Source organism: Aethalodelphis obliquidens, unplaced genomic scaffold, assembly GCF_003676395.1.
Source record: "Aethalodelphis obliquidens isolate GAN/ISIS:26980383/991018 unplaced genomic scaffold, ASM367639v1 scaffold2, whole genome shotgun sequence".
NCBI lineage: Eukaryota > Metazoa > Chordata > Mammalia > Artiodactyla > Delphinidae > Aethalodelphis > Aethalodelphis obliquidens.
Window position 1 is genome coordinate 7,702,496 of NW_020837946.1, and position 24,075 is coordinate 7,726,570.

General features: G+C 39.8%; 1 protein-coding gene across 13 annotated transcripts in view; it reads right to left on the reverse strand.

The window, feature by feature from the left end:
* The window catches only part of DIS3L2 (DIS3 like 3'-5' exoribonuclease 2), a 373,385-nt gene that overhangs the window by 278,664 nt on the left and 70,646 nt on the right, over positions 1–24,075 (reverse strand). For 12 of the 13 annotated variants that reach the window (XR_003435198.1, XR_003435217.1, XR_003435218.1 and 9 more), the window contains exon 5: positions 21,078–21,179. The exons of the other annotated variant lie outside the window; for it this stretch is intronic. Coding sequence is in view for 9 of the 12 variants with exons in the window: in XM_027118351.1 (XP_026974152.1) it covers positions 21,078–21,179 (102 nt within the window). In the remaining 3 variants the exon portion in view is untranslated. The remainder of the gene's footprint in view (positions 1–21,077; positions 21,180–24,075) is intronic. 13 annotated transcript variants of the gene reach the window in all.

The window sequence follows — 24,075 nt, forward strand, 5'->3', positions numbered from 1 at the left end:
TGTCGCTTTTGGGTTTTTTTTTTTTTCCTTTTTAGGTTTTCTATTAGTTGTCTTGTCTCCTGGCATATATGGTAATTTTTTTGTTAAATGATAGACATTTTAGATGCAAAATTATAAATAGAAGATACTCTCTTCTTCTAAAGATTCACTTTTTTTTAAGCAGGCAGTTAGAATGGGGATGGATTACCCTGATGGAATCAGAAACTGAGATGACTTGAGGGTGGATTTTCTGCCTTTTTAAAGTAAATACCGGGCTTTGCTGGTGGCGCAGTGGTTAAGAATCTGCCTGCCAATGCAGGGAACACGGGTTCAAGCCCTGGTCCGGGAAGATCCCACATGCCACAGAGCAACTAAGCCCGTGTGCCACAACTACTGAGCCTGCATGCCACAGCTACTGAAGCCCACGCGCCTAGAGCCCATGCTCCAGAAGAGAAGCCACCACAATGAGAAGCCCGTGTACCACAACGAAGTAGCTCCCACTCGCCACAACTAGAGAAAGCCTGCGTACAGCAACGAAGACCCAATGCAGCCAAAAATAAAATAAATAAATTTTTAAAAAATTTTTAAATAAACACCATCAGCCAAATGCTTTTACTGTGGCTAAAAATTCTAGGGTACAAAATACATACAACACAATAAATGAATTATAATTCAATAACGGGTCAAGAGTTCATGGAACTTATAAAATGTAAGACTGCAAGTGCTTTGGGCAGTTCCTATATTATAGATATTCTTCCATATATATGTATACGTCCGTATACATACATGAATTTTATCTTTCTTGATTTTTCTCCTATACTAATCCTGGTCCAACTACTTACAAGTACCCTCCAACTCCCTAAAAAAATTCCCCCTGCAATGCATACAGACACATGTGTACATTCTGTGTCTCAATTCACATGAAGGATTCGAGATGATGACCTAAAGAACAAGGAAAGAGGAAGGGAGCAATACCCTTTCCCAATGCAGCTTCTCAGAAACGACAGCTGTCAGTGGAAAGCTTCAAGGCAAAATGGAAGGAAGGAAAATAAAGTGAAAGGTGATTTATTCTTTAATCAAGTTTACACCTCAAAAGGTTATTTGGTACCTCAAAAAAGGTACCAAATTAACCCTAAACTGAATGAGTTTAGGGAAGGCATTTAACTTATTAATTCTAAGACAAAAATCATACTGTAAGTGTATAATACTAGGACTGGTTTTTCTTTCCCCAAATGAACTTAGCTAAAGAGACAACTTATTTTCTGCTGAAAGAACAGAATTTTCCTTTATAATTAGAAACAGCTAAAAAGCACCTCTCACTTTTGCACTTGTTAAAGCAGTTTCCAAATGTTAAGACATTAGTTAAACCTCCTTAGGGTTCCTAAACAAAGAAACAAAAATAGGTTTTGAAAACAAGCCTCCCTGGATCCATTCAGGCCTAACAGATGATATAAACTTTCCATATGTTCCATGAGGGCAGCACACTATCTGTTATATTCTATGACATATATATTCCTTTATCTGGTGCACCACAGATGTCCAAAATAATATTTGCTGAACGAATCATCACATCAACAAGTTAAGAATAAAGGAGACACTAACAGATAAATAAGTACCTCCCTGCCTTAATTTATTGTTTAAAAAAAACACACCTTTAAACTACTTTTTAAATAATTTAATAATAAAAACTGATACCAATATATTTTCTAAGTTTTTTCAACCTTAACAGAAATAGCTTGAAGATGGAAGTATGAACAAAAACCCAAATTCAAGAATTTTCTGATTTAGGGACTGACTTTTCATCTGTTGCCACACATTGCCCCCTCATGAATTAAATCAATATGCTCTGGCCTGTTTAGAAATGAGTACATGAATAATGAAAAATAAATACTACAGTTTAGTCCACCTTACAAATAATCTATACCTGCAATATACAGTATTTACAAAGGAACTAGAAGAGTGCTTATCACAGAACAGGACTAAAGAAATAGTATCTGCCACTTTTAGCATCATCGTATGGTGGGAGTCATTAATAATAAGCAGCACAAACAATACCCAGAAGAAAACATCAAATACCATTGGAATGTGAACAAAAATAATATAAAGGTTCTATAGTAAGGGATGAAAAACATCTGAAGATTTTTCAATTCAGTAAAACAACAACAACCTTGGGTAACAATTGTGGAGATATAAAGTAAAGGTTCCCAGAGGCTAAAACCTGTGAATCCAGTCTTGAAAGGTGAGCCGGGAAAGAGGGAGAGATATAAGCAGAAAATTACAAGCAAAGGAAACAATGTGTGTGAAAAGAAAATGCAGGCATGCAGCTACACGGTACTTATTCAAAGACCTCCAGTCTGTGGTGCCTAAAGTCTAAGGGTACACTGAAGGTGGTCCAAGAGGGCAGAGGTCAGGTCATGGTAGGCCTTTATGTCACACGAAGGAATAAGGATGTAATTGGTAACAAAGGGCTAGATGACTCTAGTCTGAGCTAATATTCACTGAGAAATAGGTGAGCTACAGCATCTGGGCCTTGGGGAGAAAAGAGACTATCCTGGAACAATTTATTCTACAACCACACTTATTTAATTCTTTAAACCAAAGGAAAGTAAGATGAAAACAAATAAAAAACCATCTGTAAACAGTAGTGAAGAAACATTACAGAAAACATTTACAATCAACATAGTCCATCTTGGATATTCAGCGGGGATAAATTACATCCAGCTCCCATGTGCAAACAACCAGCAAACCTAACTTGATCCACGGCTGTTTTCTCCTACAATTAAATTTAGTTCTTAAGAAAACAAATTTCTGCTTTGTAAGACCACTAAGTTTAGTGAATTCACCCTGTGCTTTTTAGTCACAAAATTTTACATCAAAAGAAGCAATATCAGTCATTTTTCTCATATTGTTTGGAAACACTAAAATTGTTCAAGTATTTATTCCCCACCCACTGTATGTCAGTTATTGGGCAACTAGATACAAGGGAAAGAAAGTGAAAAAATGAAACTCACATTTTAAAAGCACCTACTTGCCAGACACTACTTGAGGTGACTATAGCTCAGAGGCCTCTGAACCTCAGGGTCAATAAGCAAAGGATCTAGAATGTGGACCCCAATCTGACTCAAAAAGCCCATGCTCCTTCCAGTATGCCATAATATAAACATAAATATGACACGATGCTTGCCCCTACCAGGTCAGACTTGGGAGGAACATATGCTTATATTCCTTAAAATGTATAGTTCCCTTTGCCTAAAACATTCTCCTCTCGCCAGAATCTTCTTTTGGCAAACTCTCCTTTTAAACTGAAATTCAAATGTCATCTATTCTAAGAAATTTTAACCAATTGCCTTAGGCAGACCTGTCCACTCCTCTCCTCTGAGCTCTGGCATCTGTGTGCAAATCTCCTTTAAGTAATACTATGGGTGCTCTGTTTACATACCTGATTTCAGACTGATCTGCAAGTAAATCAAGGGCAGTCAAAAATGTGCTCCCCTTTGCATCTTGGCACTAGCCTAGTGCCAGGCACAAAGTGGCCAATCAAAAACTGTTGGGTAAGTAATGGATGGTGGAAATAACCCAGAGTAGCGCCAGTTTAAACTCTGAGTGTACATAACGACCTCTGTGGAAGAGAATATAAAGGAAAGACAGCTCAAGGCAGGAGAATGGGAAATGTCTACAACTGGAGGAGGAATAAGAGAAATTTAACTACAAAAGAACAGACCAAGAAGACACACACAAAACCAACTGGGCTATAGAGCTAATGGGGCATTATTACAAAAAGAGATAGAAATCAATGGTGTCAAATCACTATAGAAAGCCTAAGGAAAATGAAAACTAAGACAGTGACCAATGAAAACTGTGTAAGTCAGTGACGACCATGAAAAGAACATTAGCAGACTACTGAGTCAGAAGCCAAACTGCAGAATCCAGACCACTGCCGACAAAGGGGCAGTGGGTCCAAAAAACCTGGCTGTAGGCTTCCCTGGTGGCACAGTGGTTGCGAGTCTGCCTGCCGATGCAGGGGACACAGGTTCGTGCCCCACTCCGGGAAGATCCCACATGCTGCGGAGCGGCTGGTCCCGTGAGCCATGGCCGCTGAGCCTGCACGTCCGGAGCCTATGCTCCGCAACGGGAGAGGCCACAACAGTGTGAGGCCCGCGTACCGGGGGAAAAAAAAAAAACTTAATCTTACCAAAGTCAAGAAAACATCCAAATAAAAAAAATAATAAAATAATTCCAATTATAAATAACAAATTATTTTGATAATGTGAGTGCTTTATTCATTAAAGAATAATATATCCTTTTGATAAATTTCAAATATAGACATTTAAACAGTTTCAGACTGGTTTTGTTTAAATTTGCCTCTTCTAGTTTTTACCCTTTAAGCTTATATTATTCTTTTTCTTTTCAATACCATCTGATGCAATAGCATGTGATATGACAATGGCATAGGGCAGAAAGAATAATAATAATGCTTAAGTTATTAAAAGCTGTTTCATACTTTGGAGTGTTTCAAGATACAAAATTCTGTACATTAAAATGTTTTTTCAATATTCTGTAAGCTTACTTTTCAAAAAGACTTTTATAACATGCTGCAAACTCCTAGAATCAGGTCTCAATTAGTGATTTAGGAAAAAAAGAAGCCTGCATCATAAAAACATGTATTAAACACAGTGTAAGAGGTAATTCTTCAGGGAAAAAAAATGAATGAAACTGGAGGCTAACAAGGAATGACATGATTGTCTGAACTTAATATAAAAATGATTTCCTAAAAATGTGGGAGAAAGAGAGTTACAGAAAACTTACTGGCATAAAAACAACTCAAGATATAGATTGAAATCTTTTTTTTTTCTTTCTTTTTTCGGTTGCGTTGGGTCTTCGTTGATGCGCGTGCACTTTCTCTAGTTGCAGCGAGAGGGGGCTACTCTTTGTTGCGGTGTGTGGGCTTCTCATGCGGTGGCTTCTCTTGTTGTGGAGCACGGGCTCTAGGCACACGGGCTTCAGTAGTTGTGGCACGTGAGCTCAGTAGTTGTGGCTCGTGGGCTCTAGAGAGCAGGCTCAGTAGTTATGGCACACAGGTTTAGTTGCTCCGCAGCATGTGGGATCTTCCCAGACCAGGGATCAAACCCATGTCCCCTGCATTGGCAGGCAGATTCTTAACCACTGTGCCACCAGGGAAGTCCCGAAATCTTTTTTCAATCAACTAATTAGTACACTTTTTCTAACTACAACTATAAGAATAATCTCTCCATCCTCCATTTGCTAGAGCTAACTGGGGAAGCAGCAGGGGGTATAAGGGGAAGTGCAGAGTCTAATTCTGCTGAAACAAGGAAATCATTACTTCAAACCTCTGAAGCCCCAACAAGTGACACTGCACTCATGACTCTCCTCCAAGATTACCTGTAATCGTGTCATATGTATCTTCCTCCTTTCTCCATAGTGCCAATGTAACTTTTATTTTAAAAGAACAGAAGAGTTAATTCTTTAATCATCCACAACAGTGCTTCTCAAAATTAAATGTTCATACAAATCACTTGGGAATCTTGTTAAAATGCAGATTCTCATTCAGTGGGTCCTGGGGTAGAGCCCGAGATTCTGTAATGTTGCTGGTACACAGACCGCACTCTGAGTTGCAAAGATACAGAGTACCCCAAAAGGAATACCACACCCAACACTAAGAATGTACTGAAGAGGACAGACAGAAGGCCCCAAAGGCCCCAAAGGCTGCCAAGGCTCAACCTCTTTACTGTCAAAAGACAACAAGATCTCATCCCAAAGTATCTGAGACTAGGATGTTTACAGGCTGAGGACACTCCATCATAGTGTATAACAAACCTCATTCCACCAGTGGTTCCAGGAAAAGAAATAACCATGTACCAAGAATTGCAAAGGTATCCAGCTCATCTTGACATTCACGCAGCAAGATCTGGGTCTTCGAGTCTACAACTGGCCTTTGCCAGTACCCAGTGAGAAGGAGCCCCCAATAAGGCTGACAAGGACTTATCTCCAGCCACTACTTTTCTCCTCTCAGCCTCCACTCCAGCTAATAAACAACTTTTAGGATTTAGAGCAGGCTAGGCTCTCCTTTCCATCAAGTCTCTATTCCCTATTCTTCATATAGTTAAAACTTACTTTCCATTCGGACTTCATTTCTTCCAGAAAGCATTCCTAGATCCTATTCAGCCTAGCAGGACATCCCTATCGTGCACTCCACTCCCACAGCACTCCAGGACTTCCTCTACCACTGCTCTCACCAATTCATGTGGCTCTACTAGACTGACTTTCTCAATCCAGGCTCCGCAAGAAAAGTAAGCCCTTATACACTAAGGCATCCATTATACATAATGAATTAACTTCTCTACTTTGAACCTAGAATGGCACTATTTAAGTACCATCTTTGGGAGAATTGAGAGAACAGTTATTCAAGTCGTTTTCTATGTTCTGTGGTTTAGATGCAGAACCGGATCCCGCCTACCTCATTCTACACCACATTCCTAAGGTACGACATGATGCCTGACTCATGGTAAGCACTCAACGAAGGTTTGACAGAGGAGTTGCATGAGTGGACTAGCCCTCCCTGACCCTGCCGACAGTCTATATTCTAAACCATTTATCTCCATCATTTGTTCTATGTCCCAACCTGCTAGAAATCTCCTTGGTTCCTGACCATGAACACACTCCTCATTTGTAGCCTTATACTCATCCCTTTCAACTGATCTTTGTCACTTGCCTCAAACACTGACCTTTACCTGACCTACTACTGTCCTCCTCTACTACATCCTGTACCAATGACAATTTTTACAGTGACACAAATGGGCCTGGTTTGGCACTTAAAAAGGACTTAGTGGAAAACTACTTGTCTTCTCTCTGATCACTTCAAGCACTGATACATACTACCTACTGCTCAAGTAAATGGCAAAAAGGCCTGAAGCATAAGGGCAGAGCCCAGGGACACTGGATGAGAAACTGAATGGAGCTAGAATAAGCAGTAGTAAGGAAACAAAGTAAAGGTGGCCGTGTGCTTCCCATTCAATTTCCCCTGCTTCCAAAAAATACTACTTAGAACTTAATCTGCAAAATCTATTTCTAACCTGATCAAAAATGATCTAAAACTATGGTAAATACATACAGAATTCTTAATAGGCTGCAAGCTTAACGTTCACACATATTATTAAAGAGAAAACTCTAAAGGAAAACAAAACACAGAATCCATGCAAGCTAATTTTCAAGAACCACAAAGATAGAGACTCTAACATTGTCTGATTCAAAATCAAAAGACTCAAGAACTAAAAGCCTGAAATACTGAGACGGAGTCAAAACAGGAAAACTTTTGCCAGCATAGCTGTCCTGCTGTTTAAGGAGGAGAAGCAGGGGTCTGTGTCAAGGCTTCTATAGTTGCTTGGTTGGTTGGGCAGGAGCAAAGTCCTTCATGAGGTCTAATCATGCCTCTAGAAGAGAGGTCGGCAAACTACCACCCACAGGCCAAATCCAGCTGCTTCTGAAGATGAAGTTTTTCTGGAACAGAGCTGCTTTTGTGCTGCACTGGCAGAGTTGAGAAGTCGTGACAGAACCATGTGGCCCACAACGCCTCAAACATTTACTATCTTGTCTTTTACAGAAAGTTTGCCAACTGCTGCCCTGGAAGGTGCCTATGTTCCCCAAAACTGCCATAGGGACATCTCTCTTCTCCTGGCCAACTGTCCCCAGTGCATATGCTTCTAAAACCTGATGTGGCTTTCTCTAGAGCACGTCCCTGTTCTACCCTCGGTTCTGTGCTCTGCATTATCGATTCATTCTCTTACCAGCCAGGCCCAACTTCTTTTAGCGTTAAATCCAGTTCTCTGTACGTTGTTCTCAAATTTGAACTTTTAATCTATGTCATGATTTTACTAATTAAATTTTAAGTAACTTGGTGTATTTCAGAAATCTTTCATAAAAATAGACTACTTTTTGAGATGGGCAAGACTCTCCATCTCAAGCTCGGCCTCTAGGAAATCTGACTTAAGATACTACATTTAGGGACTTCCCTGGTGGCGCAGTGGTTAGGAATCCGCCTGCCAATGCAGAGGACATGGGTTTGAGCCCTGGTCTGGGAAGATCTCACATGCCGCGGAGCAACTAAGCCTGTGTGCCACAACTACGGAGCCTGCACTCTAGAGCCTGCGAGCCAAAACTACTGAGTCCACGTGCCACAACTACTGAAGCCAGCGTGCCTAGAGCCCGCGCTCCGCAACAAGAGAAGCCACCGCAATGAGAAGCCCACGCACCACAACGAAAAGTAGCCCCCACTCGCTGCAACTAGAGAAAGCCCGCATGCAGCAAAGAAGACCCAACACAACCAAAAATAAATAAATAAATTGATTTTTTTTTTTTTAAAAAAAGGTACTACATTTAAGTCAAGTTTTTCTCATACCCAAACAACCATCACCATCATCTTTGTGTCTTATCACTACCCTTTCATGGCCTCCTTCATGCCCCGCTTCACTCACTGGGATTTGGTTTCTGCCGTTCCTTTTCTTTCCTACTAAAACTGCTCTGAGCAGTGTCACAGATGGCTCCATGTTAGCCAAATCTAACTTCTCAGCAAAATTCCTCACTGGGTCTGTCAACAACATGGCACTGCTGACTACTTCCTCCTCATTCAAATGCTCCCTTGTCTTGGTTCCCAGCCTAACATTCTCTCCTGGTTTTCCTCCTTCCTCTCTGGCCACCACTTCTCAGTCTCCTTTACTGGATCCTCTTCCTCTCCATGCCCATTAAGTGTTGGTGTTCCTCAGACTCCATCCTCAGTGGCCATATCTCTCCATAAATCATCCCCAGACAGTTTATTCAAGTGCCACTGAGGTTACCAAAATCTCTACCTCTGGCCAAGATCTCACTCCTGAACTCCCAATGCTAATATCCAGCTGCCTCCCAGCTCTATATACCTATATGTCTTCAGGCCTCACAAACTCATTGTGTCCAAACAAACCCATCATATGTCCCTGCTCCCCTTCCTAACTTAGCAAATGGTGCCATCAACCCCTCAATTACCTGAGCCTGAAATGTAGGAGTCATCCTGCCTTCTTCCTTCTCCCTTGCCTACTACATCCAATCACCATGTTCTATCTTATTAAATAGTCTTTAAATTCATCTCCTTACAATCCACATGGCCACTGTGACTCTTATCATCACTCACTGAGACTCTCTTAAGTAACTTTCTTATCAATCTCCCACCAATTTTACCCCTTTCCTTTATGTTTTTTAATTAATTTATTTATTTTTTTTTTTGGCTGCATTGGGTCTTCGTTGTTGTGCAGGCTTTCTGTAGTTGCGGCGAGCAGGGGCTACTCTTCATTGCAGTGCGCGGGCTTCTTGTGGTGGTGGCTTCTCTTGTTGCAGAGCACGGGCTCTAGACACACAGGCTTCAGTAGCTGTGGTGCTGAGGCTCAGTAGTTGTGGCTCACGGGCTCTAGAGTGCAGGCTCAGTAGTTGTGGCGCACGGGTTTAGTTGCTCCACAGCATGTGGGATCTTCCCGGACCAGGGCTCCAACCTGCGACCCCTGCGTTGGCAGGCAGATTCTTAACCACTGCGCCACCAGGGAAGTCCCTACCCCTTTCCTTTAAATTCTCTACCCTACCACCAAAATGATATTCTACTATGCAAATCTGACTACATCACCCCTCCTCAAAATTCTTCAAAGGCTCCCCCATACCTACATGATAACGGCAGAACTCCTTTATACAGTATGTAGACATTTCACGATGTGAACCTCCCGACCTGCCATTTACCAGCCCGGCCTCATCTCCTGCCACTTTATATCCCTATCTTGCATTTCAAGCTCCAAAATACTAAAATATCTATAGTTTTCCAAATCTACCATTTTCCTCTCCCTAGTTGCCTAAATTCATAAGACAATTATGTATATGCCCTAAATCATGACTAGTTTCTATAAAACATAGGATAATATATAGCTATTGAAAAATTTTTAATAAAAAATGAAAATTCTAACAATAGCAGTAGCAAGCAACAATATCAAAATACTACTGCTAATGATAAACTCTTTATGGTTTATAAATATTATCAAATAAACACCAGTACACTTCCTTAAGACTTCCTTGCCTTTCACTTACAAAAATTACACCATTAGCTTAATTTGAAGATCAACAAATTTACTTTATGTTACACACTGTACTTCAAAGCAAGAGCTCCATAACTAAGGGTGATCTTAAAGACCATCTAGATCATTTTCAGGTATTTCTGAATTCTTTTTTCATTAGTGGTGATGTATTTATAGTAAATAATATAGAAATTTTTGCCTGATCTCCCTAATGACCAGTGGCATACACTTTTCAGATGGCTGGTCAGGAATGCAAAGTACAATGAATCTAATTAATCCAGTGTGATAGTCATCCGTGCAGTTCACCAGATATTTCCTGCTATCCCTACTTGCAGACAATTTGTAGAACTGTACTTCTTGGCCCTCTTGTGGTTGAGTAGGGCCAGGTGACTCATTCTGGCCAATGAGTTGTGAACAGAACTGATGAAGTCGCTTTGGGACAAAGGCATTTTAAATGTGGCCCCTCCAGGGCTCTGTTTCCTTCTGCCACAGAAAAGGGGAGTACTCCTGATGGCAGCTGTTCCATTCAGCCTGGGCTCTGGAGTGATGATCATTGAAAACAAAACCCTAGATGAGCTTGATGGGCAAAGGACATGAGTAAGAAATAAACCACATCATTCCACAGTATAATCTTGCCTACCATACAACTGTCTAGCAATTTCCTCAAAGGAATGCATACTGAGATATCAACATTTTATGTCAACATTTTATGTCTGCTATGAGCAAATGTTATCAGTGGTAAATTCAAGAGCTGGGAATAGTAAACTTGAGTCATTATTATGATATTGGCCTAACTGTAACCCTCAGTCCTCATTTCAAAGAATAGTGGTAATATCTGACATTTCTTGAGCATTTATAATATGCCAGTATTGCTTTAAGTACTTTACCTATATTAACTCATTCCTTACAATGAATGTGAATTTCACCAAACCATCTCCATGGAGTTAAGGAGGAATGAATTAGTTTTCTAGCAAATAATCCTGAAATATTAATTGGGAGTTTCCCAGCACAAATAAGCTACTCTATCCTTAAATGATACATTCCTTATTTCAGACATTTCAATTTGAATTACAGAGATCTGAAGGCATGTTTAAAGCAGGCAAGAACCTGATGTATTTGATCCTAGAGCTGGCAATAAAGAAGAAGAAAAGATGATTGTTAAAAATAGGTTTGTGTATATAACAATTTTGGGAAAATCTGATCATGGTAGTAGATATACCTTACCTACCATACTGTTATGGGTGGAGGCTCCAAAGACCTTGCCCTCCAAGATTAAGTACCTTCCAAGTCTTTTTTGGGCCTGCCATGCAGGCCAAGAAACCAAACAGTTCTAAGAAATCCAAATTCCACTGGAATTGAGAGCAATCCAAAATGATAGTGGTTATATAAGAGATTGGATTAAATATAATCTAGTATGATGGGTGCATATTTAAAGAAGAACTTGGAAGACAAAACTTTAAAACAATCATTTGAAGGAAAAGTTAGTTGTCAAAGGAAACAATTTACTGTACTAGACCAATTTCATGTGACCATAAGAAGGTTTGGAATAGCCTTTGAAAGTTAGGGATTAAATGTGCACTTTGATTTTTGTTTGTTTAATTTAGAACAAGAGTAGTTACTCCTATCAGCACTTCCTTTATTCTTTTAAACTCAAGTTCTTTCTGTGCTAATCTCTTCCAAAATGTCCATCCATACTTCTATTATTCCCTTGCTGAAGTATTAGCATTCTGCATAAAAATAAGTTTTCTTAGGAACTGTACAATAGACATGTTAGAAAACATAGAATAATTGCCCTTGCTTTTCCATCCTTCTTAATTCATGTATAAACTTTACTCTGTTGTAAATTAAGTAAAATAATCCTGTCCCAAGAGAAATTTAGACTTAGCTAACAAAGTGCTTGGTTGATTTATTCCCAAGTACAATGCAGGTATTCAACAAATACCTGGGTGATAAATGAATAACATTATAATTTTCCATTGGGTATCCATATATCAAATATATTCCAGTCTGTCTTACTATATTTTAAATATTCAGACAGAAGAATATAGAAGCTAAGTTCCAATGAGAAGAAATTTCACTTGAAATCCACTCCTGACTCTTCAGCTAGTCAGCTTCTGTTTCACAGTTTCACCTGATTTTAATTTTAATACGCTCTTATCAGCTTCCTGTACTCTGATTTTCTCTGGGCCACTCACTATGGCTGCATCAACTAAGCTACTCACCCTAGTTTCCAATCAAGCAAAGAAGTTAATATTTAAACAGCTTTGGCTCCTCTTATCAGAGGGCTTAGCTTTAACCCAACCCCCAGATCCAAGATACCAGAGCTGAATTCTGGGTTCCCAAATCTCCTTTGGTACAGCCAAAGAAGGCCCAGAGTTCTGGCTTTCAAGGTTGGTCTTCTGCTTTGGTTCTTGCTCCCAGTACCACTCTAGCCAATTCTCCTAGCTCAGGGATTAAATCCTATCCTTGACTCCCAGCCTAGTGGCTGCCTCCAACAGTCTGTTTGTAATAAGATGGTCTCACATCTCTGGAATTAGAACCCTGTCCCAAAGTCCCAGAAGAAGCCACCCTCTATATGACAAATGCCTACCTGCCTTCTGAATACTTGTGTCACATGTCCCATGAATTTGAGATCTGCTGCCAACAAGCCAGAATGGCATCTGAGTCTATAACCTCTTTGATTCTATGTCTTGTCCAGCGGGCTGTAGCTCATGGTTTCACTTTATAATTGGGTTAGCTCTCTCGGTTTCGATCCATTATGTAGGGCAGATGTCTGGTAAGACACATTCCCAATACTTGCCTCCCTAATGCCCTGGGGTAGCTTTCATATCTCTCTAGCCTTAGGATACAACCACTCAGTTCACTCGAATTCTAATTAATTGTTTCTAAATTGTTTGTCTTCTAAGAATAATACTGGGAGCTACTAAGTAAAAGATTTTAAAATTCTTTTAAAAATTAAAAATATACATAGATATATATAAAGCTACTAAGTAAAAGATTTTTTTAATTTTTTAAAAATTAACTGAAATACTAGATCAAGACCAGTAAAACTCATAATAAAAAGATACTATATGCTGCTTAAAAAAAAAAAAAAAAGAATACTGGGCCTTTGGTCGTTTCAATTGATAAAGTCATCTTCTTTACCCATGATGGCAACTCAGGATACTGCCTAATGCTAAATCATGTATTATTATTTTCTGGATTTATGTTGATTTTTATGATACCTGACAATATCTATCTACAGATCAAATAACTCTCTCCTTTGCACCTCTGGAATAACAAATAGCAATGAGGTCATGACATGAAGAGATGTGAATTTGAATCCCAACACTGTCACTCCTTAGTTGTATTTATTTGTTCCCTAAGTATGTAGTATGCTTAAGCTAAACCGCAGGTTTCCCATTCACGAAACTGGGATAGAGATAAAAGCAGACTAAAGAATGGTGTGAGGCACTAAATACAGTTCCTGGTACACAGTTAGCACTAAAAAGTTAGCAATCAGCAGCAGCATCCAGAGTCTACATACACTTAATTGCAATGTACTATAGTATTCGATTTTTAAGAGAAGAAAAATAATAGGATGAATTTATTATAGTTTAAAAAAAGATAAAGGACAAGGTTGTTGATGATTATGGAAGATGAACTTGGTGGGAAAAAGAAAAGAAAATGGAAGAGGTGGGGCTAAGATCAAATACATGACAATTAGACGAGTTTACAAAGAGCAGGATACTGTGAGCTTCAGTAAAAGGGGGTCAGGATGTTAGTCTTCCTAGAGGGGGGGATCTTGGTAACAATTAGCAATTCCCTGCTTATGCCAGTGTCTAAGAGAGCTGGTTGAGGGGCTGCAGCACTCAGCCAACTGCTAAGACAGACCCTTACTTCATATGTTCCTCCCTGAAAGTGGAAATTTTCACCACCCTCTCCTGCCAAATAATTCTCAGCCCTAAACAAATCATTCTCATCCTAAAACAAAACCAAACCTCTCTTCTTCTCCATTCCCGTCTTCCAAACCATAGTTCAAATGGAACCCCTTCTATGAAACCTTCCCAAATTCTCTCAGTTTAGTGCTCGCATAACAACATGTATTTCTCTATCGTACAAACCATACAACTGTTCCCATCCCTCTTCCAACCAGCCTACAAGCACCTTAAGAGCAAAGCATGTGACCTATTTGAGTTTGTACCTCCATCATCTAGCACAGGGCAGGAGGGGTGGAGGATGAAAAGCCACCAGGTACCCTGAACTGTTCCAGGCAGAATCATCAAGATCAATGGCTTCTAACCATTTGGGGACACATCCATCCACGCTGAAAACCTGAGGAAAGCCACAAACCCTCAGGCTATAAAAATACATACACACACCCTCACAGAAAAAAAAAAAAGAGCAAAAAAAACAAACATAAGGAAAGGAAAGAACATTAAGCTAAGTCAAGACATATGGATTCTACTCCGTTTCCCAAAACTCCAAGTTCTCAAACAAGTCGCTTAATTTCCAAATTGACAAAGTAAAGAAACTATCATTCGCCTCAAGAATCCTTCATTAAATGACTGTAATAAAAATTACATATAAATACTAAAAGCATGGAGGAATTCTGAAATTATAATTGTTATATAAGAGCAAATTATTTTTTATTATTGCCTCACAGCTTGATACTTCTACAGCTATCTATTTTGCCAAAAAACATGCTGTGAAATAAATTGACTATTTACTACTATAGCTAAAAGAACTGTTGTTTACATACCCAAGAGGGGTGAGCGCAACAAGAATAGAGAAGCAAAGATGAATAATCCAATTAATTCGCATTTGCTCACACCATTGACAACAGATTCCTTTGATAACAATATGCTTTTGTACTAACAAACCTGTAATACAATTGGCCAGTATGCTTTGAGATGTTTATATTCTACATGTCAGGGATTCTTGATGACAGTCTGAATATTCTCTTCTCCCTAGTTTGACCCTGTCACCAACAACTGTCACAGGTGGGCTATAGCCGACAGAGCTCCCCTCTTCAGAATGGGAAGCTGTGAAATACTTATTCCAATGAGGCCTAAGAGACATACTTAATGGGGCTGACTTTAATATAAAAAGCAGTTGTCAGGCAGCCACTGTGAACACCTTTAGGAACTCCACAGAAACGGAACAAGTATGGAACCTTGAGCCACTCTACATTTCAAATCTTCTGAAAGCCGAAGAGGGCCTATATACATACCAAGGCAGCCCCTCTGTCATCACCCCAACTCTACTTCTACCAGCAACACAAAGGGTAGGGTTCTCCTTGCCAGTCTAGGCCTTTCTCTATATCCATTCCAATCCTTGCTCAAAAGGATGTCATTAATAGTAAGAGGCTCAGGATCCAGTCTCTCAGGGGGACATCATGGCCCAGCCACAAGTGTTAAGGTTCACATTTCTTCCTCAACTATCTTCCCACCAACCAAGTCTCAGATCCTGGGCCCAGAGAGTTCATCCCCAAGTTCCCTAGCTGCTTCTTTCTTCTTTTCTCCTGATTCACATATTATAGGCTTGTTATTCAAAGGATGGTTCCAGAACCCGTAGCACCAATGTTGACTAGGGACTTGTTAGAAATGCACGATTTGGGGCACCACCTCAGATCTACTAAATTATACTTTGCATTTCAACAAAGTCCCCAGGTGAATCATTTGCAAGTTAGAGACAAGCACTGGCCTATAGGATTGGCCTCAATTCTAATGAGGTATCCTCACATCCATCTTTCTCTGACAAAAAACAGCTACTCTCAGCTTTGTTCTGCACACCTCCTTCATGAATATCACCTCCTCTCCAGACTCCTCAATACTAATACTAATACTGGTCTTCTGAGTCCCTCTATTTCCCTCTACCCATCTGCCTAGAAACCCCAGCACTGCCCATTCCTGTACAGGACAGTGACTGCTATGATTCTTGATGAGGTGCCTGGCCCACCTGCCAGTAGCTCTGATGGAAGTCTCCAAAACCAAGTGGGCTCCAAAGTTCCTTTTTCTGTGCTGATTCAGGAGTCTTAGGCATTGGTAAGAAAACCATCAGAGGCTTTTCTACAATTAAGCTCTAGCACCATTTCTGAGGTCCCAGCCAATACCCAGAACCCAAGATTTAGGGACTTAGCCTACTTTTCTTTTGACTTGAAAGATGCCATGGTCCACTCTAGCCTCTGCAATATTTCTCTCCACAAGACTGACTATTAAAGAGGTTCAGATTGGACAACACAGAGGATAAACAGGGACTCTACATTATAAGAAGTGTACTGCTCGGGACTTCGCTGGCAGCCCAGTAGTTAAGACTTTGCCTTCCAATGCAGGGGGTGCAGGTTCGAGCCCTGGTTGGGGAGCTAAGATCCCACATTCCTCATGGCCAAAAAACCAAAACATAATACAGAAGCAATATTGTAACAAATTCAATAAAGACTTTAAAACTGGTCCACATCAAAAAAAATCTTAAAAAAAAAAAAGTGTACTGCTAACTGGAAAGTTGTTTTTACACTTGGGGGAATGCAGAAATAATATAGGCAGAACATTACAAATTACAGCTAAAAGGATTTCATCCAAAGTTCCTGACTCTAGCCTCTTTGGTCTGGGCTTCCTATGCTTAATCCTGAGAACATATTTCACTAAACATCCTCCTCCTCCTTGCTTAAGGGCTAGGATTTTGTTTGGAATTATGCTTAATCTACACATCAATTTGAATAGAATTGGCAGTTTAACAATACTGAGTCTTTTAATTCATGAACACAGTATTTCTCACCATTTACTGAGGCCTTATTTAATTTCTCTCAATAATGTTTTATAGTCTTACACACCTTTGGTCACATTTAACCCTAAGTATTTCATATTTTTCATCCTATTAAAAATGGTACTTTAAGAAAGTTTTCAACTTCTAATTTTTCATTGCTACTATATAGAAATACAATGGGTTTTTGTATATCAGCCTCTGTCCTTCAGCCTTGCTAAGCTCACTTATTAGTTCTAGTAGCTTTTCTTGTAAATTCCTTAGGTTTTTATACATAGAAGATCACACAGTCTGAGAATAAGGAAGGTTTTCCTTCATCCTTTCCGATCTAAATTTTTTTTTCTATTGCTTTATCATACTGACTAGAATCTCCAGTATGATGTTGAATAAAAGGAATGAGAAGGGACAGTCTTACCTCATTCCCAATAGTAGAAAAAAAAATTCACTCTTTCACCATTAAGAATAATGTTAGTTATAAGTATCTCCTAGGTATTCTTCATCAGACTGAAGAAGTCCTCTTCTATTGCTAGTCTACTATGAGTTTTTATCATGAATGGTTGTGGACTTTTGTCAAATATATTTTCTGCATCTATCAAAATGATGGCATTTGATTTAAATATGGGATTAACTTTAGCCTGTTAATATGGTGAATTACACCAAATTGCTTTTCAGATATTAAACCAGCCTTGCACTCCTGAGATAAACCCCACTTGCTCATGTTGTATTAGCCTTTTAATACATTGCTGGATTTTATTTGTTAATATTTTGTTGAGGACTTTTTCACCCATGTTTGTGAGGAGTACTGGTCTGTAGCTTTCTTTTCTTAAAATGTCCATTCCTGGTTTTGGTATTAGGGCAATGCTGGCCTCATAGAATGAGTTGGAAAAGGTATCCTTCTCTTGTTTTTCCTGTAAGCGTTTTTGTAAAATCAGGACTATTTCTTCCTTAAATGTTTAGTGGAATTCATCAGTAAGTGAAACCATCTAGGCTCCATATACTTTCAAGATCTCTATTAAAATGTTTAAAAAGAAATTAAGGGCTTCCCTAGTGGCACAGCGGTTGGGAGTCCACCTGCCGATGCAGGGGACGCAGGTTCGTGCCCTGGTCCGGGAAGATCCCACATGCCGTGGAGCAGCTGGGCCCGTGAGCCATGGCTGCTGAGCCTGCGCGTCCGGAGCCTGTGCTCCGCAACGGGAGAGGCCACGACAGTGAGAGGCCCGCGTACCGCAAAAAAAAAAAAAAGAAATTAACACTTAACACAGCCATTCCATTAACTCTTTAACCAGTCAATACCTCATATCTGCTCTGGTCAGCTCTAGATCCATCTGTCTTGCTAAACACTCTTCTATTTCTTTCTAGTCTATCCATTCTCACCCCTTAAGTAGAAGGGATCCATCATCTTTTCTGTTCCTTGGTTTATCTTTACTATAATGCTGCCTATTTACTCTCTCTATGACCTCTAGGAATACTTCCTTTGGTTTGACCAGACCCTAATGCATTCTTCCTGTCATCTTAAACCCAGTCAACACTGCTAGATGATGCTTTCAGGAAAAGAGGAAATGACCTAAATCAACCTATGTTCCTAGGACCTGGAGCCAACCCTTAGCTGTGTTTTCAAGACTCAAGTAAGGAGACTATCCACAATTGTCAGCAACTAGGGATGGGAGTTGGGGGGAGGTGAAGAGGTAGATCTGGACTAGGATAATTCACTCTTGTAAAACACTCTGCACTTAACTTCGCAGCATTAATCAAAATTTTCCTTAAATTTGTGTAAGTGTGAGTAGCATCTGTCTCTTCCTACCTGCACTCCCTACCAGACTAAAAGCTCCATGAGGGCAACAACTATGTCCATCTTGAGCATTAATGATTTCCGTGCACCCTACAAATTCCTGACACATAGGTCTTACTCAATTACTATAGCCCTATCAGATAAAAAGAAGAATTTAGTTTCTGCCTCAACAAAGCTCTGAGATAAGGTAGTACTTCCCACATTTCTGGAAAAAATTAATAATAAAAACTTGAGCTGCTACCATGGGTCAGGCACTATTCTAAGATTTCTCCATATATTCTCATTTAATCCTATGACAAACCTACGAAGTAGGTACTATGATTATTCTCATTCTACAGATGAGGTATTTGAAGCACAGAGAGGCTGTATAATTCACCCAAGGTTATACAGATGACTGGCAAAGATGAGCTTCAAACCCAAGTAACCTAGCCTAAAAGTCCACTCTATTAATCACTCTGCTGTAATACCTCTCACTGAAGAGGATACCAAATTCTTGAGTAGCAATAAATTGAGCCAAATAAAATAAAAGATATGATATAAAGAATACTAGGGGGACTTCCCTGGTGGCACAGTGCTTGGGAGTCTGCCTGCCGGTGCAGGGGACGCAGGTTCGAGCCCTGGTCTGGGAGGATCCCACGTGGCACAGAGCAGCTGGGCCCATATGCCTCAACTACTAAGCCTGCATTCTGGGGCCCACAAGCCACAACTACTGAAGCCCACGCGCCTAGAGCCCATGCTCGGCAACAAGAGAAGCCACCGCAATGAGAAGCCCACGCACAGCAACAAAGAATAAACCTCACGCACCGCAACTAGAGAAAGCCCGCACACAGGAATGAAGACCCAACGCAGCCAAAAATAAATAAATAAATGAAAAAAAAAAAGAATACTAGGAATCATGCAGCTCAATATTAAAAAAACAAACAACCTAATCAAAAAATGGGCAGAAGACCTAAATAGACATTTCTCCAAAGAAGACATACAGATGGCCAAGAGGCACATGAAAAGATGCTCAACATCACTAATTATTAGAGAAATGCAAATCAAAACTACAATGAGGTATCACCTCACACCGGTTAGAATGGGCATCATCAGAAAATCTACAAACAACAAATGCTGGAGAGGGTGTGGAGAAAACGGAACCCTCTTGCACTGTTGATGGGAATGTAAATTGATACAGCCACTATGGAGAACAATATGGAGGTCCCTTAAAAAACTAAAAGTAGAATTACCATATGACCCAGCAATCCCACTACTGGGCAAATACTCAGAGAAAACCATAATTCAAAAAGACACATGCACCCCAATGTTCACTGCAGCACTATTTACAATAGCCAGCTCATGGAAGCAACCTAAATGCCCATCAACAGATAAATGGATAAAGAAGATGTGGTACATATATACAATGGAATATTACTCAGCCATAAAAAGGAATGAAATTGGGTCATTTTGTAGAGATGTGGATGGACCTAGAGTCTGTCATACAGAGTGAAGTAAGTCAGAAAGAGAAAAACAAACATCGTATATTAACGCATACATGTGGAACCTAGAAAAATGGTACAGATGAACCAGGTTGCAAGGCAGAAATAGAGACACAGATGTAGAGAACAAACGTATGGATACCACAGGGGGAAAGAGGGCGGGGGTGGGGGTAGGTGGTGGTGGTGGGATGAATTGGGAGATTGGGATTGATGTATATACACTAATATGTATAAAACAGATAATAAGAAACTGCTGTATAAATAAAATAAAATAAAATTCAAAAAAAGAAAAGAATACTAGGAAGAAAAATTCAGACTTAGATATACAAGTTACCAGTTTTATTTGACAATTCAAAGAAACTGTTGCTATGCATCATTCTAGTGCCTGATCCTTATTTAAAACAATAGTCAAAACAAAACCAAATCTTCCTTTTCAGTTGACAGACACAGATGGAGACTAAAACCCAGAATATTCTCATGTTAAAAACATTTTCGTCTGCTACCAAATTTCTGTTTTATAAAAATACACAGTCTATTTTTATCTGCCACGAGAAGTCCAATTACCAAACTGGACATCACAGAACTAGATATGTGTTGCCTGGGTTCTCCAGGAGAGGCAGCAGGAATATGTGAAGACTGCACCATCCTTATGGCTTTGTCTTTCTAGTTCTCCCAGCATTAAATGTGGGATATTAATACGTATCAGGTTTGAATGTCCCCTGCAAGCTTTTTTTCTATCCTAAAATTACCAGAAACCAATGCAAAGCATGTGATAGGGAAGACAGATCATAGGGGAGGGAACAAGGTGAACCGAAATCATTAAATGTCTGTGCACCCAATGCTTCTATGTCCCAAGAATTCTGTGGTCTGCTTCTGAGGCAACCAAGGGCCTTAGGGGTCTGTGACTGTTTCAGTTAATGATGTCTCACTGATGCACTACTGCAAAAGGCCCTGAGAAGTCTACAGTTATAAAAGGAAAATTTAACTCACCTTCCACTGCTCCTCTGGAAGCAGATTCACAACCACCAGGTCCCCATTCAAGGCTCTATTACGAGCAACAACCCCATCAATAAAAATGTCTCGATCACCATCCTAGGTTGGAGAAGGAAATAAAGTAGTCAGTTTACCAAGGCTTGGAACCAAAAGTTACTTCCTTGGTTTGAAAACTGTAGACTCTACAATCTGTCCACTGAGTTAACAGGAACACTAGTATTTAACCACAAACAGACCTAGAGGAAGCTCAGGCTCTTTGGAACTAATAGAAATGGTGATGAACACAGAAGAACAGGTTAACATAATACTAAAAAATCACCAAATAAGAGAAGATCTACTGTAGACAGGCCAAACCAAACAAACAAAAATACATAAAGCAGAAAACGAGGAGCTTCTCTGGTGGCGCAGTGGTTGAGAGTCCGCCCGCCGATGCAGGGCACACGGGTTCGTGCCCCAGCCCGGGAGGATCCCACATGCCGTGGAGCGGCTGGGCCCGTGAGCCATGGCCACTGATCCTGCGCGTCCGGAGCCTGTGCTCTGCAGCGGGAGCGGCCGCAGCAGTGAGAGGCCCGCCTACCGCAAAAAAAAAAAAAAAGGAAGAAAACGAGGACTGCATGCTTTCATAACTGAAATGAGAAAGAAGTAAGTTACCCTTTTTTGTTTTAAATAAAATAAAGCATGATGGTACCTTTTGTACATGACTGAATTTTTGTAAGGGAAAGGTAAAAAGTAGACAATTTGCAAGAAAACACAAGAACAACAACACATTGATATAATCCCCAAAGAAAACCAACCAAGGGCAGGAGCAACAACCAGCTCCAGAAGTTGGGTTCTCTAGGAGAAAACCAGCAAAGTCACACTCCCCCCAAAGAAGTGGCAGAGAGAGCAATGTGGTTTGTTTGTTTGTTTTCTAACTGAAGTATAGTTGATTTACAATACTGTGTTAGTTTCAGGTGTGCAGCATAGTGATTCAGTTATTTTTTTTCAGATTATATTCCATTATAGGTTATTACAAGATATTGAATATAATTCTCTGTACTATACAGTAAATCTTGTTTGCTTATCTATTTTATGTATAGTAGTTTGTATCTGTTAATTCCATATTCCTTAACTGTCCCTCTCCAGCCTCTGGTAAACATAAATTTGTTTCTATGTCTGTGAGTCTGTTATATATAGATTCATTTGTATTATTTTTTAGAATCCATATATAAGTGATACCATATAGTATTTTTCTTTCTGTCTGTCTCTGTCTTCACTAAGCATTATATTCTCTGGGTCCATCCATGTTGCTGCAAATGGCAGTATTTCACTCTTTTGTATGGCTGAGTAATATTCCAATGTATATATACCACATCTTCTTAAGCCAATCGTCTGTTGATCAGCACCTGGGTTGTTTTCATGTCTTGGCTATTGAACCCAGGTCCACAGCAGTGAAAGCCCGAGTCTTAAGTTAGCACCTGGGTTGTTTTCATGTCTTGGCTATTGAACCCAGGTCCACAGCAGTGAAAGCCTGAGTCTTAATCACTGGGACACCAGGGAATTCCCCTCAAGCACATACTTAAAAACAATCCACCTGAAGCAGTGTAGCCCCAGTGAACTCCCCAGGTATCGACTGCCAAACTTAATTAGTTGCCAGAGTCTTCTTATTAAGCCAAATTACTTTGCAAAAATAATTAAATGGAAAAGGTAGCTAAGAAAAGCATGACTTCAGCAATAAGTTTCCATGAAAAAATTAAACATTTTCAAAATGTTTCACCAACAAACATGCAAAGATGTGGATGGACCTAGAGACTGTCATACAGAATGAAGTGAGAAAGAGAAAAACAAATATCATACATTAACACATATATGTGGAATCTAGAAAAAATGGTACAGATGAACGGTTTGCAAGGCAGAAATAGAGACACAGCTGTAGAGAACAAACGTATGGACACCAAGGGGGGAAAGGGGGGAAGGGGAGGGGGGCGGTGGTGGTGGGATGAATTGGGAGATTGGAATTGACATATATACACTAATATGCATAAAATAGATAACTAATAAGAACCTGCTGTAAAAAAATAAATAAATAAAATACATATATGCAAAAAAACAAACAAACATGTACTCTCATCCTTTCACCCTTCCAAGAGTTTATATTATGTGCTTCTTTTCAGAGGATAAGAGAGAAGTAAAATGTTAATTTTTCTCAAAGGAGGTAACAGCAAACTGGCTTGGAAAGCCACCACTCAAACTTTTCTACTAGAGACAGTTGATGTTACGCTCAACAGACTGCAGGTGATTACTATGATATTTTAAATAAAGATAAAATTAACACTGCAAATTCACCACCACACTCACAGAATGGGATTTCATATACTCAGTATTTTTTTTACAGTTTCCAATTACAAACCATTAGAGATCTTTAGAACAGTCTTTCTGTTCAATTTCCAATTTAGCCACAGGCTAGCAGCTGTGGCCTGCACACTTTGCCAAACCTGACCCACCCTAGTCCCTAAGGAATAGCTACCGTGCCAGTCACAAAGACGGTTCATGATAAGCTTCTCAGAGAAATAAGAAGAGGCAACCAGTAAATAAAGAGTGAACAACTGAAGTGTGGCACAACATCATCAACTGCCTTCTACAATTTATAAAGTAATGGGATCTCTCCGACTTCTCTACAATGAAAATAAAGCTGTCTAGAGGTCATCCGATCCCATCATCATGTGTCAAAACGTATGCAATTAGATGCCTCTTTCGGAAGCAGCTACACCACTCTTAGCTTAGAGAGTTAAGAGGGTAAGATGCTGGTACTGTCATGTTTCTATCCCAAGAAACGAAGAGAAGCAGGGCTGAATTGAACCTCGAACAATACACAAATCTATAGATACTGAATCACAACTCAGCTCTTACTTGATTCATTCAGAAGCCTGCATCTATTGCAGCATCTCTTATTTTAAAGATACTTGAGGCCAGAAACTATCAAACTCTTAGAGGAAAACATAGGCAGAACACTCTA